The sequence below is a fragment of the Podarcis muralis genome, chromosome 14 (genome assembly GCF_964188315.1).
Source record: "Podarcis muralis chromosome 14, rPodMur119.hap1.1, whole genome shotgun sequence".
NCBI lineage: Eukaryota > Metazoa > Chordata > Lepidosauria > Squamata > Lacertidae > Podarcis > Podarcis muralis.
Window position 1 is genome coordinate 14,084,612 of NC_135668.1, and position 19,058 is coordinate 14,103,669.

The 19,058-nt window shown below is 42.9% G+C and overlaps 2 protein-coding genes across 2 annotated transcripts in view; one reads left to right on the top strand and one right to left on the bottom strand.

Annotated features, from left to right (window-relative positions):
• Positions 1-2,485, top strand: part of SQOR (sulfide quinone oxidoreductase) — a 37,137-nt gene extending 34,652 nt beyond the window's left edge. Inside the window, exon 10 of the mRNA XM_028706358.2 lies at positions 2,228-2,485. Within this exon, the coding sequence (XP_028562191.2) occupies positions 2,228-2,285 (58 nt within the window). The 3' untranslated portion in view covers positions 2,286-2,485. The remainder of the gene's footprint in view (positions 1-2,227) is intronic.
• Positions 2,486-4,712: 2,227 nt separating this feature from the next.
• On the bottom strand, positions 4,713-15,484 carry LOC114584285 (nicotinamide riboside kinase 2-like). The gene is made up of 8 exons (XM_028706002.2): positions 15,223-15,484; positions 12,128-12,218; positions 9,583-9,628; positions 9,245-9,425; positions 7,113-7,184; positions 6,825-6,931; positions 5,264-5,346; positions 4,713-4,919 (listed from the first exon to the last, which is right to left on the bottom strand). The coding sequence occupies exons 1-8, from the start codon at positions 15,246-15,248 to the stop codon at positions 4,914-4,916; spliced, it is 612 nt and encodes a 203-aa protein (XP_028561835.1). The 5' UTR covers positions 15,249-15,484; the 3' UTR covers positions 4,713-4,913.
• Between the last annotated feature and the right edge of the window lie 3,574 nt (positions 15,485-19,058).

Consider the following 19,058-nt stretch of genomic DNA (forward strand, 5'->3'; position numbering starts at 1 on the left):
CCGCCCCTTCCGGCAGGACGTCTTGCCCCGATCTCCTTCCCCTCTCTGCTTCCTGCTCTGCTTCGTCTGTCACACTGGGAACTCCACCCTCTTCACTCCGTTCCGGCGGGGAAGCCGGCCCCGATCTCCAACTCCCACTCGGGGTTTCCCTGCTGCTCCCCTGCTCCTGACGAGTCCCCCCTGTGGCTCCCCTTGGCCTGACCAGGGGCGCCCCCTTTTGGGAATCCTCCGATTCACTTGAAAGACTCATGGAAACCCTCAAGTCATTGTCATCCTCCTCCTCCTCGTTCCGGGATTCTTCCCCCTCGCTCTCAGTCTCCTCCCTCATCTGTGCCTCTCTCCCTGAACCCCTGACAGTGGGTTTTGGAAAAATTGACCGACGTAAAATGCATGGGCACTTTTTGCGGCACAGGTTTGTGCAGTGCGGCAAACCAGGTGCACATTTCTTAACTGCACAGGTAGGTTTTCGTCTGAACGGTGAATGTCTAAAATAAAAGCCATTTGGACCGTCATAGAGAAAATTTAACATCTTATATTGGGGGAGGAATTAAAGATGCAGTTATATGTTTCAAAGACTCTTTGATAGAGGGAAGTTCTATATGTGCTATCAGTTTAATGCCGAAGTACACAAAACAAGCAAAAGGGACGTGAGTGGCGCTGTGGGTTAAACCACAGAGCCTAGGACTTGCCGATCAGAAGGTGGGCGGTTCGAATCCCTGCGACGGGGTGAGCTCCCGTTGCTCGGTCCCTGCTCCTGCCAACCTAGCAGTTCAAAAGCACATCAAAGTGCAAGTAGATAAATAGGTACCGCTCCGGCGGGAAGGTAAACGGCGTTTCCGTGCGCTGCTCTGGTTCGCCAGAAGCGGCTAAGTCATGCTGGCCACATGACCCAGAAGATGTACGCCGGCTCCCTCAACCAATAAAGCGAGATGAGCGCCGCAACCCGAGTCGGCCACGACTGGACCTAATGGTCAGGGGTCCCTTTACCTTTCCTTTACACCAAACAAGCACTTTAAATTTAAAAAAGTTTAGCGATCTGCCGTTCCAAATGGTTTGACGCAGCTTTCGACTTACATAGCTGCAGAGAGGGAAATTTGACTTGCAAAGTTCATTTTTCAGAGGGATAGCTTTAACTGCAGTCCTAACGCCTGGGTTGGCCATAGTGAGGCTTGACACAACCATCGCACCAATTTAGGGTCATAAGAGTCTGCTGGATTACACCAGTGCCCTCATCTTGTCCAGAATCTGGACAACTTGCTGCCCATGGGAAGCCCACAAACAGAACCACCTCATAGGAGAAGCTGCCATTTCCAGCAGTTAAGTATTCAGATCCTCAATTTATTTTATCCTCTTTGAAAGAGATCCAAGTTGGAGGCCGTCCATCTCTTGTACGCAAGGCAGGGGAGCAGGGAAGAATGGCCCTTTACTGAGCCATCTCTCTAGCTGGTGCAGCAAAGATGCCCAGATCAGGCCCATTGCTGTCAAAGGACAGCAACTCTCATGCCAATCCCAGAAATCCCCAATTTCATGGGCTTCTGCCTGCCTGTTTGGGTGGGTACACCCAGTGGCAGTCCCTGACAGTGGAGCTCAACTATAGTAAACAAAGTTATACGTACACTCGTACATTGGAAGTCGAATGGAATCTGTTCCGGAAGTCCGCTCGACTTCCAAAACTTTTGGAAACCAAAGCGCGGCTTGATTGGCTGCTGGCAGCCCCTGCAGCCAATCGGAAGCAGTGTCGGATGTTCAGGTTCTAAAGAACGTTTGCAAACCGGGACTATCGCTTCTGGGTTTGCAGCGTTTGGGAGGCAAAACGTCCGATTACCAAGGCGTTTGGGATCCAAGGTACGACTGTATTTCATTTCACAGTCCTAAAGAAACAGTGTTTTTGGTAGGTAATGTGTATTTAAAAACAAACTAACACAGGTATTGTATTCTGTCCCCCCCTTTTTTTAAAAAAAACACCACCCAATTTTCCCCTTGGTTTCGAAATTTTACATCACAGATTAAACACGAGCTATACAAACAAGCCATCACTTCAGTCAATAGCAACCATTTCAATTTATATTCTGTCATGCCAGTTACATAGCTTACGCAAATAAGAGAAGGGAATCTTGATTGCAAGGAAAGCACCAACATTAAATACAAAAGGTTTTTTTGGTGAATAGGATGATGAAGCTTGAAGGGATCTTTATCCCAGTTCTAACCCTTGAAAAATTTCTTCTAGGGGATACTGGGGAGGTCCGGCTCCGATACGAAAACTGCTACACCTAGGGTTGAAGTAGCCGCCAGTCCTTTTGTACCTGCTATGAACCACAAAAGTACGACCACAGCTTTAAAAGGTATACAGCAAGATATAGAAACAGATGTCCTGTGGTTAGTATATCAATAAAAGTTTCTGAGCAGACTAGAGCTTCAGACTCATAAATACTTGGATTTTATGTATTATTTTTTAAAGCAAATAAACTTGGTACTTTTCAATGTCTTTGTAGGTCCCGAATCTACATTTTAAAGAAAACTTTATCCAGCTAGTAAATGCACCATCCAGCATAGTGTAGCAACAGTTGCATTTTTAGCTGTTGACTTTCTATTTTGAGTCTACCCATGAGATAATATACTGAGTTGTGTTAGCTTATATATGCGCTCTCTTCCCAGCTTTAACAGCTGGTGTAGTGGCTAACCGTTGACCTTGAATGATCCCAGTTCAAGAAGTGTTACAAGTCTGTAATACAGAGATAATGGTCTACCTTACAAATCTGTCAGAAGGGCTACAGGGAAAATTCAGAAAGCGTTCTATAAAATGTCATGTCATCGTTACAATTGTACCAACTCCTTATCAGCAAGTGTCTCCTTACATAGAACTTATCTTTGTAACAAATATGGAACATTCTGCACTTGTTCAATGAAAACCAGGCTTTATTTTGTGGCCTTTTCTATCAGTACTGCCAATATCTGCATTGTTAAACGTATTGTATCACACTGCTGAAGTCAATATTCCCTAGATAGCAGCCAAGTCAGTGGGAACTGTCTCAACTGCCTGTTTCCTGTGATTTGTCAGCAATTGCAGAATTTTCTTGTGTTGGGGAGGAGTCATGGCTCAGTAGGATTGAGCCTATGTTTTGTAGGTAGTGTCCCAGGCACAATCTCTAATTCAAAGAATGAGATGGGTGGTGTAAAACACCTTTTTGCCTGGAAAGCAGCTGGCAGTAGGTAATACTAAGCTAGAGAAGCTCTGGGGTGGCCAGGGGCACATTTGCTGTTTGCCAGCTGCACCCATTTTCTTGAGATGCCCGATTTGATCAGTGACACACACTTCAGTTACAGCATGTTACAATAATCTAAACAGGATATATGTGCAGCTGCCTTTGAAAAGTGCTCGGAAACTTCAACGGGTTCAAATAATTGCAGCCAGGTTGTTGACTAGGGCTGGTTATAGGGTGCATACGACTCCCTTGTTAATAATTAACAATTTTATTATTTGTATGCTGTCCATCTGACTGGGTTGCCCCAGCCACTCTGGGCGGCTCCCAACAAAGTACTAAACATGCAATAAAACACCAACCATTAAAAACTTCCCTCAACAGAACTGCCTTCAGATGTCTTCTAAAAGTCAAATACCGTATTTTTTGCTCTATAGGACGCACCTTGTTTTGGAGGGGGAGAACAAGGAAAAAAAATTCTCCCCCTCTCTGCTCAGCGCCCCTTCAGCGAAGCGGCAGGAGAAACAGAGCCCCTTCCATTGCTCCTCCCACTTCGCTGAAGGGGCGCTGCGCAGCTCTCCCTCTCGGCTGAAGCCAGGAATCTTGCTCTCCGAAAGGAACATGAAGCCTGCGGAGCACAGCGGGATCTTGCGCTGTGCTCCGAAGGCTTCAGGCGGCTATCCCTGAAGCCTGGAAAGCGAGAGGGGTCAGTGCGCAACGACCCCTCTCGCTCTCCAGGCTTCAGCGAAAGCAACGCGAAGCCAAGGAGCGCGGAGGGAGGGCTCCCTCTGCGCTTTGGAGGCTTCGCGTTGCTATCGCTGAAGCCAAGGAGCCTGCATTCGCTCCGTAGGATGCACACACATTTCCCCTTAATTTTTGGAGGGGAGAAAGTGCATCCTATAGAGTAAAAAATACGGTAGTTGTTTGACATCTGATGAGGGCATTCCACAATTGCTCCACTAGCCCTCTGTCTTTCCAGGTGCAATTCAAAGTGCTGTTAACCTATTAAGCCCTATATGGCTTAGATCCAAACTATCTGAAAGACCGTATTCCCTCATGTGAACCTGCCTGGATTTTGAACTCTTCAGGAAAGTTCATTCCCAGATTTTGGTACTCCCTCCCTAGAGAAGCTAGACTCTTTGTTGTCCTCCTGCTGGCAGGAAGACCTTTGTGTTCCAACAGGCTTTTGGGAACTGTTTTAATGAAAGGGCTGTTGCTGTGCTGTTTCTATTGTAATTATTTGCATGGTTTTAACAGATTATAGTTTTAATTATATCAGTGTTTAATTGTTCTTTAATTATTGCTTATTATTTTAGTGGTTCTTATTTTTAGCTGTAAGCCACACTGAGAAAAAGGTGGGTTATAAATAATAATAGACAAGGCAGTCTGACCAGGTATTAGGAAGCATCCTGTACTATTGACAATATAATTTGCACAATACAACCTCTAGGATTCCTATGCAAATATAGATTAGTGTTAATTTAAAAAAAGCACAAAATAAATCTTAAAAGCTTTGAAGGTGGTAAATGCTTTTTAATCAAGGCCACATTTTAGAGACTTATGTCAGCAAGAAAAATGTATTTATTAACAGCAAAGGGAAAAAAATCTTCATAGAAGTTGGAACTTTACTGCCAAGCCAGGCATATGTAGGAGAAAAAAAATAAGTTACTGAACAAGTGTCTTCTACTTCACAAGAATCCTCCAACCACTTGTCTATCTCTGTAAAAAGAAAGAAAGAAAGAAAACAAACATTAAGGGAGTGACTGCTGCACATACTTTAAATAAACACATTTTCTAATAGAGGTAATTATATGCTTATAACAGTTGTATGACATGGGATGTAGTCTTTATATAGTTGAAATAATCTGAAAAAAATCAATATTTGAGAGATTTCTCACCATCAAGTACCTGTTAGCAACCCTAGCGGGTAGCCCAAATTAAAATACAGAGCATTGATGCACATGCACACAGATGTACTTTTTTCGAACTGTAATGAGAGTTAATCATCTTACATGGGACAATCTGCAACTCATTTTGCCCCCCTACTTAAGAACAATTCCTACCAGCAGTTCTTCTAAGCTGTTCTGAATGTGTTCATAGACTTCATGAAAGAGCTCCTCTCTTGATTTTGTTCCATCCAATTGAACTGAAATATAAAACACCACCATTTGAAGAAGGAAGCAAGCAAGCTGAAACAAGCCAGTTATTTTAAGTATTGCTATTTCTGTGTATGCCAGGCGCACAGATCTGCATATGTAATACATTTTTAAATCTGGCCAACAAGAGTTAGGGGGAGGAGGAAAGAATGTTGTTTAAGATTCACAAAGATCTTCCTGAAGAAATGCAGTTTCATTTTCATGAATATATACTGGATTATTCAAAGTTTTCAGACCATTTACAGGCCTGATTCAGATGTAACAAAATACTGGTTTGCTTTTACAATGTTTCTGATCCTAGCAACAAACCATGGCAATTCAGCAAACAGGAAATAAAGGAGAGTTCAAAGTACAGTTTGTTAACAAGCTAGGACAGTGGTTTTCAACCAGTGTGCCGTGGCACTCTGTGGTGCCTTGAATGATGGTTGGGTTACCCTGGCCTCTGCTTCTCTTTCCTCCCCTCCTCTGATGCCCTCAACACATCTCTGCCTCCCAAAGGCTTGCACAGCTGTTTGTTGAGCTCCCCAGGCAAACAGTGCCTCTGGGGATGGCCAAGGGTTGCTTCCCAGGCACCTGTGGGGCAGTATGAGGCACCTCTCTTTGGGACAAGGTGGGCAGCTCAGAGATCAGGGGCAGCAGCTGCCCAAAGGACTCCCCAATGAGAGGGGAGAAGACAGGAGGCTGAGGGAATCCTCCACAAAGGAGGGGTGAGGGGCTGCCAGCTCTGCAGGCAAGGGGTGACATAACTGGGCTCCTGAGCCCCACAGGGGTGCAACAGAAAGAATGTAGTTGGGTCAAGGGAGCCGTGGACCCAAAAAGGTTGAAAACCTCTGAGCTAGGATACTGATTACAGATTACTGTAAAGTTATGTGCCTGCAGTGAGTAAAATGGCCCCAGACAACTAAGCAAGCCCATCCAAACCACCTACCCTTTTAGCCCTATAACTATAACTCTCTTCAGCCCCATCAAGAGAGATGGGAGTTGTAGTTTAGCAACATCTGGAGGGCCAAAGGTGTCCTAGCCCAAAGACAGATTTGTGAGCTTTGAGTACACTATATCCCACCCATTTTTAATTTGAAAACTTGTTCTGAATCGTGGGGAAGAACGTTTAGTCTCCATATGGCATGGAAGCATCCTTTGCAGCCCTAGCCATTTGAAGCTGTGTAAAGGAGAGAATCTGGGCTGCTGGAAAAGGACTACTTTGAAGTGAAGGCTGGGCAGATACACAGTTGTTATCAATTCAACACTGCCCTACTCAGTCATATACTGAGTCAATTCATTATGAAGTTATTTAATGAGCAAAAGTTGCAGCTTGAGCAAATCGATCATTTCAATAACACTAATATTTCACACCGGTAAAATCACCGTGGGAACACTGCCTTATAAAATCTTAAAATAAACTTATAGCACCTACCTCACAGAATACAATCATCTTTAAAACTGACCCCACGTCCCAATTTAAACTTACCCACATCAACATTAAGGTCTTCCATTAGCATCTTATGCTTGACATACATGGGCCAGACGTGACCGTCAAACAAACCCGGTGGATCAGGTACAGTGTAATTCCTTGAACTAAATATTTGGGGAGGAGGAAGAAAAACACACCATAAGTTTCAGCTTGAATGTGATTACTATCGAGCAAATTAGGAGTCCTTTGCTCATGCAAACCCCATTTACTTATTCGGTCACCTCAACATGACTTTTCAGATTATCAAACAACTTGTGCTTTTTGTAGGGGGTGTGTTTGGCTTACCTTCTCCTCCTCTTGCATTCTTCATAGGGAATAGAAAGAAAATACCGGTAGTCAAATACATCAATCAAGGGCCTAAAAAGAAAAGAAAAGGTGACCTGGGTGGTTTTTTTAATACAACAAAACAAAGGAAAACCCCTCATGAATACCAAATGGTCTAGCTTCCTTTATCCAGCAATGGGCATCAACACAATAGTTACATCCAGCAACCAGGACATTGCCTCTTATGTGGCTCATAGCCAAGAACTATTGACAGGCGTATTCCCCATGAATTGTCTAATCCCCTATTAAAGGCATTTAAGCTGCAACCATGTTCTGCAGCAGTGAATGTAATACATTAAGCTCCTGTGAAAGAATATTTTCTTTTCTGTCGCAAATGGTCTGCTCATCGAATTCATTATGTGAAATCCATAACCATGAATAATATGTCATGCCCTCTCCCGCACTGGTTGTTATAAACTGAAAAGCCCACATGCTCTGCCTTTTAACCTGTTGATATTTTATATTTCCTTTTTTTACACCTTTACAGCTCTACCATACTTTTATTAAGCAAACAAAAGTATACACAATACAGTGACTCTCAACTTACCCTGGGGGTTATGTTCAGAAGATAGCACCTAAACCCAACAGTGCATATAGTCAAAACTCACTGGGATCAACAGCAGGTAGGATTGCCAGGCTTTTCCCCATATACCTGCCTCCTCTTCTATTTATTTTTTAAACTGCCAAGCGCATAAAAGCTGAATGCTCACAAGCTAAACGCTTGTAAGTTGCGAATCACCTGTACTCTGAATGTGGTCACATTAAATTTCCATCAGGGCAACAATGTGTCATTTTACTTTCAATTCCTAGCATGGACCTTTACTTTCAAGGCTGCCACAAAGAGGCTTGATGATTTTATATTACTACACACTATAACAAAAGATCTTTCCTGAAGAGTCGGTGCCAGTTCATATCCTTGCACCATGCATGTGAATGTCATTGCCACAAGGTGAATCATTTTACATTTATTACCATTGAAACCCATTTGCCATTTTGTTGCCTGTTCACTCAACTTGGACAAGTCCTTGAGAGAACTGGACTTCAACTGGTGGGTCCTTTCGACTTCCAAAACATTTGGAAACCAAGGCACAGCTTCCAATTGGCTGCAGGAAGCTCCTGCAGCCAATCAGAAGCTGCGCCAAACGTTCGGTTTCCAAAGAACTTTCACAAACTGGAACACTCACTTCCGGGCTGGCAGCGTTCAGGAGCCAAAACGTTCGACTCGCAAGGTGTTCTGGATCCAAGGTACAACTTTACAATATATGATTAAAAAAATTAAGAAATGGGGCCCCAAATGCATGTTTGGGTTAAAAGTGGGTGTGGGTCTGAAAAAGGCTGAAGAGACCTGCTTTAGAGTTCTCTTTAATCAGCTTGGATTTTCACCATCTCAGACATTGTGGTGTCACATTCACAATTTTAACTATTTCACAGCTCACCCGGATAGTTAAGAATAGATTAAATAGTACTAGTCCCAACACGTATTCTTGGCAGACAGCACAACGTAACTCTCTGTTCTTGCTGTTTTCTGCTCTTGAACTCAAATGACCCATAAAAGAACTGGTAATTCTAACCCATGATCATTAAGTTCACTCAGGAGATTTTGGTGAGGGAGATGATCCAAAGCTGTTTGGAAGTCCAAGTCCCTTACTACAGGGATTGCTCATATTCAAGCTGCAACCAGGAATATAAATTTTAAAAATGCTTGCTAAGATTTGAGTTTCCTCATTGAAAATATGCCAACCTAGTCCTTCATTTCTGCTATTCTGCCCTGGTCAGCCCCACCAAAAGGTAATCACATTGTGAAAGAACTGCCCATCAGAACAGCAATTATCTATCATGCACCAGAACAAGTAATGGTTATGTTATCACAGTCTGCTGTTATGTGCCCATACAATCAAAAATAATCACACAACACTCAATTCATTATCAAAGACCTGCCAAGCAGCTGCTAGCAGTTATGTGATTAGATACAGACGGCTGGAACAGCTTTAGGAATATTATGTTTTACTTACAAACAGAAGGGATCATTGAAATGTCATGACTCTATAAAGTAATCACCTAGTTAGAGCTCATTAACCGTGTGCTTCAGTTACCTGTAAGTATAAAGCAAGAATCCTTCCACGATAAGAATATGGATGGTATCGTTCTCCTCTGAATCCTCTATTGCTCTAGTATCTAGTGTGTTAATGCCATGAGATCGTTCAAACTTAATTGGGTTTTTCTTCCAAGCGTTGATGGTACTCATCATGGCATCCATGTCCAAAGCACTAATAACTAAGACAAAAAAAGCAGTAAATTCATTAGATTCAAGGAAAACACATGTTATCAAAGTTATGAATTCCAAGGGACTCTACCAACTCATGCCCTATTGTGCAGTTCCAGGACTAGAATTTTTATTTTTAGTAATTGCATGGATATAAGCAGAACTTACCATCATACTGTTTAAATCCATCTTCAACCTTTATCTCATCCTGGGGCTGAAACAGAATAAGAACTGTCTACAGAACTGCTGACAAATTCAACATCCATTTTAAGAAGAGCATGATGGGTAAAGAGCCCGTTGAAACTGATTTCTGGTAACTCAGTGCCCTTAAAAATGTATTACAGCTGCATTTTCAATAAATTTAAGTAGTGCAGATGGACAAGGCAGAAACAAGACACTTCACCCTTTATCTAATCACTACCACAAGCACACCTAACCTACTTTCAAAAACAGAAATGTCATCCAGAGGCCACACCAGGTCTTATCCACTGACTGCAGAACAACTCCTGTGCTTCAACCCTCCTCCCAAAGTAAATTGATATAGCAAAACAAAAACAAGGCCAAGAGGACAAAGACGGCTTAAAACTTCAGGTAGGAACAGTATGAAACCCCATTAGGTTAGCAAGTTGGGGGAAAAAAATGTTGCTGGATATGGAGCAGTTTCACTAAGAGTGGAATGATTCTATACTCCTAGGATCAAAGTTACCAACTGAATGGTCAATGCCGGAGGCAGGGAAAAGAGAAAGAAGGGGAGGAATTTGCACACAGCGTGGGGGAAAAGGACTAGGTGGGCTAAATATGTCCAATATTACATCTGTTTAAAGTAGAGGTAATTAGATACAGCTATAGGAGACCTGCATATTTGAAACCAAATTTCTCTTAATATTTAAAGGTAAAGGTAAAGGTACCCCTGCCCGTACGGGCCAGTCTTGACAGACTCTGGGGTTGTGCGCCCATCTCACTCAAGAGGCCAGGGGCCAGCGCTGTCCGGAGACACTTCCGGGTCACATGGCCAGCGTGACATCGCTGCTCTGGCGAGCCAGAGCCGCACACGGAAACGCCGTTTACCTTCCCGCTAGAAAGCGGTCCCTATTTATCTACTTGCACCCGGGGGTGCTTTCGAACTGCTAGGTTGGCAGGCGCTGGGACCGAGCGACGGGAGCGCACCCCGCCGCGGGGATTCGAACCGCCGACCTTTCGATCGGCAAGCCCTAGGCGCTGAGGCTTTTACCCACAGCGCCACCCGCATCCCTTCGCCACCCGCGTCCCTTAGAGTATCTAATTTTTACAGCAAAAAGAGGTGGTGCGCCAGCCCTCCATCTAGGTGTGTGCTTCTCAGCTAAGTTCCAATACTAGCTAAGCTGTAAGATTAAGAAAGGCTATGGGGAAGTAAACAATGGACACAGGGCCCTCACTCACCATCCCATTCAGCTGTTAGAAGTGAATACCTTGTCCCCCATTTTAAATGTATGGATGTGCTGCTGATGCTATCTAGAGTCTTATTGTAAAATTAAGAATTCAGCACCAAGGTGAACATTCTGTGCTAAAAGCAGCCAAGACTTGCAATTAGGTAAGGGAACACCAGCAAACCAACATGTTTCTGCATATTTTATCATGTTAGTCGTGAGGAAAACAGGCTATGCTTATCACCGAAGCCCCACTCCCTAACCTCTGCAAATAGCAGGTTATTTTCTAACACATCTGCAAAACTCTCCTCAGTTATAACAGCTAGAAATCTGCCTCACCAAGGTGTGACCAGTACAAAAATCCATTTTAGCAGGACCATTTGTATTCTAACATTTGCAAGATGACCTCCCTTCCCTGCCTTTCAAAACATTACTATGGCTGTGGGACAAAAGGGGAAAATACCACTTTTATAAGAGATGAGCAACTTCTATATGCTTTACTTACACAAATGAGTCATAAGGTTAATAACTGGTGCCTATGATTGCTTTTTACATCATTCTTTTTGAGTCACCTATTTTAGATTATAAGCTGGGCGGAGGGCAGGGACCGTCTTACTACTTGATCTTGTTAAGCGACTTTGGGAGCCTTCTTGATGAAGAAGTAGAGTTAAAAGTACTTTAAATAAAGAACACTGGTTTTAACAGCTTACTGGACAACATATGATCAACTAATATTAACTTCTGCATACAGTGGCCATTATTCATTACACAGAGGTAGTCAGATTGCTGCCCTAGAAGGTCACAACAGCAGTTCTGCCCATGTTATGTGGACGTTCAGTTGTGTTTGTGCAGATGACAGCACAACAGAAATTTCTCAATTAATCATGTAGATATTGACAGGAATACACAATTATGGATATTAGATACTACAGCATCCTTTGTGGCTTACTTGCTGCAGCAGAAACTGCAGCATTCTGTTACTGTTGTGGGACTGTATGGGAGATTCCAGCCACCAGACAGAAATAGGATGTATTTTGGACTTGGCATTCAGAACACTGGGTGCTGATGGCCCTAGCACTGCCACACAGTACAACCCTCATCTTAAGAATTCAACCCATTTCCCAAAGCCACCTTATATAGAAAGAGTCAAGTGAAGTACCCCTTACAGACAGCAAGTCTGTAATAAGCAGTCTACTTACAGCATATGCAGGTTGCAGGATTTCTTGTATTCAAAACAGGATATGGTAGGAGGTGATGCAAGGAAAGTGGGGATCGTAAAAGGGTATACTAACTGAATTCTGCCTCACCTTAAAGAAGTCGTCTTGGTGCACAACACTGCAATTAGGCAGTGCCTGCATAAGTTTGTTGGTCAGGGTGGTCTTCCCACCATTGGTGATCCTGAAATAAGAATATGGGAGGAAGGAAAAAGGTATGAATTAAATTAGAAAACATGCAGACTCCAAACACATCTGTGGGAAGCAAGAAACATCTCTGTGTGGGAAAACTTTACTAGGAGATGAGTGAACCAAAGAGATAAAGAAGGGGAAATATGAAACTAGCTGCTAGAAAAGACAGCTGTACTTCCTGATTCTGCTTATAGTGGCTGCAAACTATGTCCTGACTACCGCCCATAAGCTTCCCTTCCCTTGCACGCGCCCTTTCTCTCTCTCTCTCTCTCTCTCTCTCACAGTGTCTACCATTTTAAAACATCCCCAGTAAGAACAAAAACTTAAGACTCAAAGGCCTAGCCATGTCAGCTTACTGCAGCTAAACAGCAAGGCACCATTTATTGTAGCTTTGGAGACACACAATTTGCTTAGTCAGATGCATTAAGTCCTTGTTTTATCACTGCTTTTATTCATAGACAAGCCAAAGTAAAGTACTAGTTAAAGGTTTTAGGGCAGCCCAACCAGCCGTAAAGTTCATAGGATAACTATCACACCCTTTCAGCCCAGCTCAGAGTTGTCAATGCAAAGTAGAACCACTTTTGTGCATGGTGAGAACCACATGCACCATTCGGCACTCAAGAGTTCCAATGGCGCAAATCACAGTCCCATCTAGGCCAGCATCCAGTCTCCCACAGTGGTAAATCAGATACCTAGGATAGCCCACAAGCAGGACATAAGGACAATAGTCCTCTCCCACTGTCTTCTCCCAAAACTGGTATTCAGTGCTATGCTGCTTCTGTTCCTGGGGGGGGGGGGGGGGGGGGGCAGGCATAGGTGCCACTGTTAACTTAATCTTCTGTGAAGCTGTCTTAAGCCCTTTCCTTAAAGAAAGGGCAAGATAAAAATATAATTTTTAAAAAGCTGTGCCGTCGTCGTCATCATCAGCGTGGGTTCTTAAGCAGCCTCCCCAACCAGCCACAGAATCTAGCTTCTGACCACCCAACTGGCTTTAACTCACACGTTTATTAAACAATATCATACAATGTAATTTTTATTTCCATAAAAATCAAGTAACAGAAATCACTGGGTTAAAGCTGACTGAAAGCCCAGAGGTAGCATTATTATCAATTTACGATGGGGTGGAAGGTTCGCAGGCTAGGAAGGTCCTGCTCACAAATTTATTGGCAGCTGCACAAATTATTATAGCGAGGAAGTGGAAGGGGCAAGCAGAATACAAAATGGAAGAATGGTATAAAGAGGTGTGGGATATAATGATAAATTAACATGTGCCATTAAGGTAAGATGGGGAGATATGCAGGAGAAATTATTCTGAGGAGATATGGAGGGTGTTTGTAGAATTTGTACTGTTAAAACAGAAAGGGATCAAGCCATCGCAAGAGGTGTTGAAATTTTGGGAGTTTGCATAGTTAAAATGGAATGGTCTCAGTGGTGGGGTGCACATTTTTATTCTTATTTATTTATGATTATTAATTTGTCAGAATAAAAAAGTATAACATTATTTTTTTAAAAAAAGAGAGAAAATGAAACAGTTCCATGAGGCCAGCAACCAGCCCCGCCTCACACTTTTAACATCCCACACCATAACCTCAACAGCTGCTGCGGCACAGAATGGAAACGAAGCATGTGGAAGCAAGCCTCCTGCTGCAACGGCTGCCAGATCTTGCACATGTGCAGCAGGGCTGAAGGCCATCCCCAGAGGAGGGTGAAAACCATCCTGGCCCCATTCATCCAACACAAGCAGCAGCAACTGCAGCAGACTCAGCTCCTCTCTCGCTACCCCCCCCCAATCACTTTCCCTACCGGAAATAATGCTCAGCTCCACTTGCCCTGCAAAGGTGGAGGCCTGGAGGGGGAAGGTGCCCTCTAAGCCAACTGCTACTCAAATAAAAATACCAGTAATAAAGAAACGACAGGGAGGGAAGCCTATCCTGGATTCTCCAAATAAGCGCCTGTGCAATTCGCCACTTTGTTCTGGCTCTTTCCCTCCCATCTCTCCACCTTCCCCTTTTGCCCTTGGCGCGCCTTTTCTGCCAACCTGATGGCATCACAAGCCTCTCCCCAAAAATCTGTTTTAAAGGCCGCCTTAGTTTTCAAAAAAAAAGTGTTTTCTGTAACCTATTGCTGCTGCTTGTTTTTAAATCCAGCCAGTTATGTAAACAAAATTTATTTGTTGGGGTCAATCATAATACAAACGAGAGCAAGCATTAAATAAGTTAAAAAATAAAAATTCAGCCCCCTCTTCTTTCTCCCCAATCCCCTAGAAACAAACGTTCAAAACTGAACCGCTCTGGGAGAAACAAGCCATCTGAATAGAGGAGATAATGAACAATAATAGCAGCAGCATGGCAAATATATGTCGATCCAAAGCCATGCGCCCCATCCCCTCTTGATAAATTCAGTAATAATTATAACAAAGTAATAATAATAAAACAAAAACAAATGAAACTAAAATAAAATAATAAACAGCAGCAGCATGGCAAATATATGTCGGTCCAAAGCCATGTGCCCTCGTCCCCAGTAATAATTATAACAAAGTAATAATTGTAATAAAACAAAAACATGGAAAAAATAAAAAGAGCAGCATGGCGAATATATGTCGGTCCAAAGCCATGTGCCCTCGTCCCCGCTTGATGGTAATAATTATAATAAAGTAATAATTATAAAAATAAGAGCAAGTGAATATAAAATAAAATGAGCAGCAGCAGCAGCAGTATGGCGAATATATGTCGGTCCAAAGCCATGCGCACCCGCTTGATATAATTATTATATCAAGTGAAAACCATCTTGATATAATTATTATTACTTTATTATAATTATTACTAATAAAACTAAAATAAAAGCAAGTGAAAAGAAAATAAAAAGAGCAGCAGCAGCAGCAGCATGGCGAATATATGTCGGTCCAAAGCCATGCGCCCCCGCGCCCGCCCGCTCGGCTCCCGCGCGCGCCTTCCTCGCTCGCGCCCGCGCCCCGCGCGCCAAAACCCTCCTCTCACCCGCCAATGCCGACGATGACTTTCATGCTGGTGATGCTGCTGCTGCGCGCGAGGCCCGGAGGCGTCGGCGGCGTCGGCTTCCCTCACGGTCGGTCCCTTCCGAAGCTTAGAGGAGGAGGAGGACGAGGAGGACAGAGAAGGGGAAAGAGAGGAACCACGAACGTCAGCTCCCGAGGGGCGCCATTATCTCCGGGAAACGGCGGCAAGAGCGAGAGCCGTCCGCGCCGCGGCGAAGCGCTCGCCGAAAAGAAGAGCCAGCTAACGGCTGCGCGCGCCTCTCGCCTCTCCGCCGAGGCGACACGCGCGCGCTCATTGGGCGGGAAGGGGCGCCGCAGCCAATCAGCGGGCCCGGAGCGCCGGCGGAATGTCCGCGGTGTCCAACCCGGGGCCAGAAACGAAGGCGGGTTCGATTCCTATTGGCCAATCGCTGGCTGGCCCTCGGTCCCCGCCCCCCAGGCAACCCTGGACACGCCCCCCTCGCGCAACCTTGCAATGACTCTTCGCCCAGCGCACGTTTTCCTTTTCTTTACAGCTTCCGGGGAGGGTGGAGGCAGCAGATTTGGGTGGGAGAAGTTATTGGCAGCACCAAGCGGTGTTTGTTTTTATTTTATTTTTCACTGAGGAGGGTAGATGGAACCATGAACGGTAGCTTATGATCAGTGCTTATTTCTAAAAAAATGTTTAGGGGTACAGTACCATAGCTGTCAACTTACAGATTTGAAAATAAGTGACCATCAGCCTCGAAAATAAGGGATCAGCAGCCAAAATAAGGGATTTTAGACAACTGACCGGCAGGGAGGGAGGGAGAGAAGCTGCTTCCTTTGAAACCCGGGAAATTTAAGGGACATCATCAATAAGGGACAGGAGCGGGACACAGCGCTGGGATAAGGGACTTTCCCGCCAAATAAGGGACGGACAGCTATGTACAGTACTCTCATTTTGACTCAAGAAAATCATAATTTTGTAGTTCAAATCGGGAAAAACAAACACAGTAAAAGGACATTGGGGGTAGCAATAGAACTGATGATTCACCATGCTAGAGAAGAACCTAAAAAATTCAAAAAAAAAAAAAGTTTCTTCTCCCATTAGATTCACAAAATGTTTAGTGGTAACCCCAGAAAAAAAAGAGCACTGCTTATAATAACATTTATCTTGTAGGCTCATTCGATCATATGTGGTAGGTTTTATTTTATTTATTTTAATTATTGAATTTATATGCTGCCCTATACCCAGAGGTCTCAGGGCAGTTCACAGAAAAGATCACAATATATAAAATCAAAATAAAAACAATAACCCAAAAAGAGCCACATTTTTAAAATGTCAATCAGGTCAGCCAAAGGCCTGGTTAAAAAGGAATTATTTTTGCCTGGCGCCTAAAGGTGTATAATGAAGGCACCAGGCGAACTTCCCTGGGGAGAGCATTTCACAGATGGAATTAAAAGGATTTGTGGAAATTTCAAAAATGATAAAAACAGACGTTCATATAAGAATCACACATTGTCTCAAACATTAACAAACGAGCCCGGCAATCCTATATACACTTACTTGGTTTTAGTCTCGATGTGGTCAGTGCAGCTGACTTAGGTTGAGCGTATTGCCAAGCAGCAATACGTTTACCTGGGAGTACCGTAAGTCCTATTGAACTCATTGGACTTACTTTCGAGTAGGCATTGTATAGGATTGCACTCTTGAAAGGGCACAACAGTTTTGTGGACTAGCATTTTTCAGATGCCACAAGAAGGTTCATTGCTTTTGCTGCCACAGGCTAACATGTCCGTCGCTACAGAAATTAAAACAGATGTCTGCAGATTCAAAACTGGTGCTGCTGTCTATATCTGCTGGATATTACCGTGTATATATCTTGCTTCATAAAGAGCAGGCCCCGTTTTTACTTGGTCAGTTTGTATGGAAATACTGTAGTGAAAAGGCAGGGATCCAGTGACTAATGTGAGACCCCCTATTCCTCATGAATGTGATTTTGGTAGCAATTACAAGAGATCGTCGTCATCAAAACACCACTCTATATTTCTCCCTCTTTCCGCCTATGGAGCTCTAACAATTCTACATGAAGCAGTGACTGTAGACAGGCATTACTTTGTCTTATTTTATGTTCTGCCTGACTTTTAGTGACATTAGGCCGCTTGCTTCTAATTGGAATTCCTTGTTGAAGAACTCCTGTTATGTTATTATCTGCAGGGCTGGCAGCCGCACTGATGGACACCAAGGTTCAAAGAACAGCTTGATCTGTTGTATTTTGACCTGTCATATAGCTGTTACTGTATATATTTATTAAAATTCTATTTTATTAAATTTCTGTTAAAAGAAACAAATGGCAATCCTCATACACACATATAATCTACCTCACCATGAAATGCTGCAATGCAAACCCAGATGTGGACTGTTTAATTGTGATGAGTTTATTCCTTTCACAGGTCATAATCTTGAGTGGTGATGGGAACACAAATAGTCCCTATATATTCCTCATAAACAAAAATTTGGATCTCTTGTAGTACCTCGCAACTATGCAAGCTTGAAAACACTGATTTATATTGGTGCTCAAAATAGTTATAGACATCTCAGTGACTGCTATCGTGTAGGTTCGAAACCTTAATGAAAAATATGAAGGCACAATTAAGTCCACAAACTCATGCATGTTTACTTGGGATTACATACAACTGAATTCACTTATACAGTACTTACTTCCAAGTAAATATGCCTCAGCAAATGAGCCCTAACAGGAGAAGTATATGTGAGGAGGGCTCCACCCAGAGGAAAACAAAACAGAATGCAGTGGTGATAAACCAGAGGAAATACAGGTGATAATTTTTGTGCCTTTATAAGAAGTGCATACCATATTTTAACCTTCATTTTAGGAAAACTACAGTATTTAGAGGAGTGGCTGGTTTAGAAGACTTGGCTGTGAGTTTGTTCCTAAATGTTGTTCCTTGCTTTGTAGCACCTCACATTTATTTCATTGGGCTAAGTAAAAATGGATTTGGTAAAATATGCTGTCAAAAATACAGCTGATGGATTTTACTCAAGAGCTTGCATTAAATCAACTCTATTTGGTATTGAATGATAAAGCAAAATATCCTCATATACTATAGACTCTGTCTATTCCTTGTTCAGAAGCTGCTTTTGTGTTATAACTTCTGAGGTAGTCTAATGAAATATCTTACAGGAGTTAACATTTTATACTCCTGTAAACGTCTTTATCTAAGACCTTTCTGGTGACACAGTATTGCAAGATCAGCAAAAGCTTCTGAAATTTTATAAGAATGACTCTCTCCCTGTTCTTGTACAGAACAGCACATGAAAGTTTTTATTATGAGGAAATGGAAAGTGAGCCTAGCCTGATGAAATCTTAGGAAACTTAAGTTTGTATGCAATTTCACGAATTACAGTTAGTCAAATATAGGTATTGCCCTAATGTATTATGGAATTTATTCCATTAATAATACTTAAGCCAGGCATTGGGAGTTAGTTTTAAAGCAGTACTTTGACACAATCTTGTGCATGCTCACACAATTCTCACAAGCCAAACTGACCTCAGTAGCACATATTCTCAGGTGTATATTGGATTGCAACCTTAATAACAATGTCCAGTCAGGAAAGTATAGTGAATGCAGGAATTATGGACTGATACAGTTATACTTCTTCTAGGTCGGGCAAATTCAGGAACAAATGAATTCCAAAGGAGGCTACAACAACAATAATTCTTCAATTATTCTTCAGCCAGATGGGCAGGGTACAAATAATAAATTATTATTATTATTATTATTCAACTGCAAAGGTGTAAGATGTCTGAATGAGAGAATGAAATACCAATTTGGGGA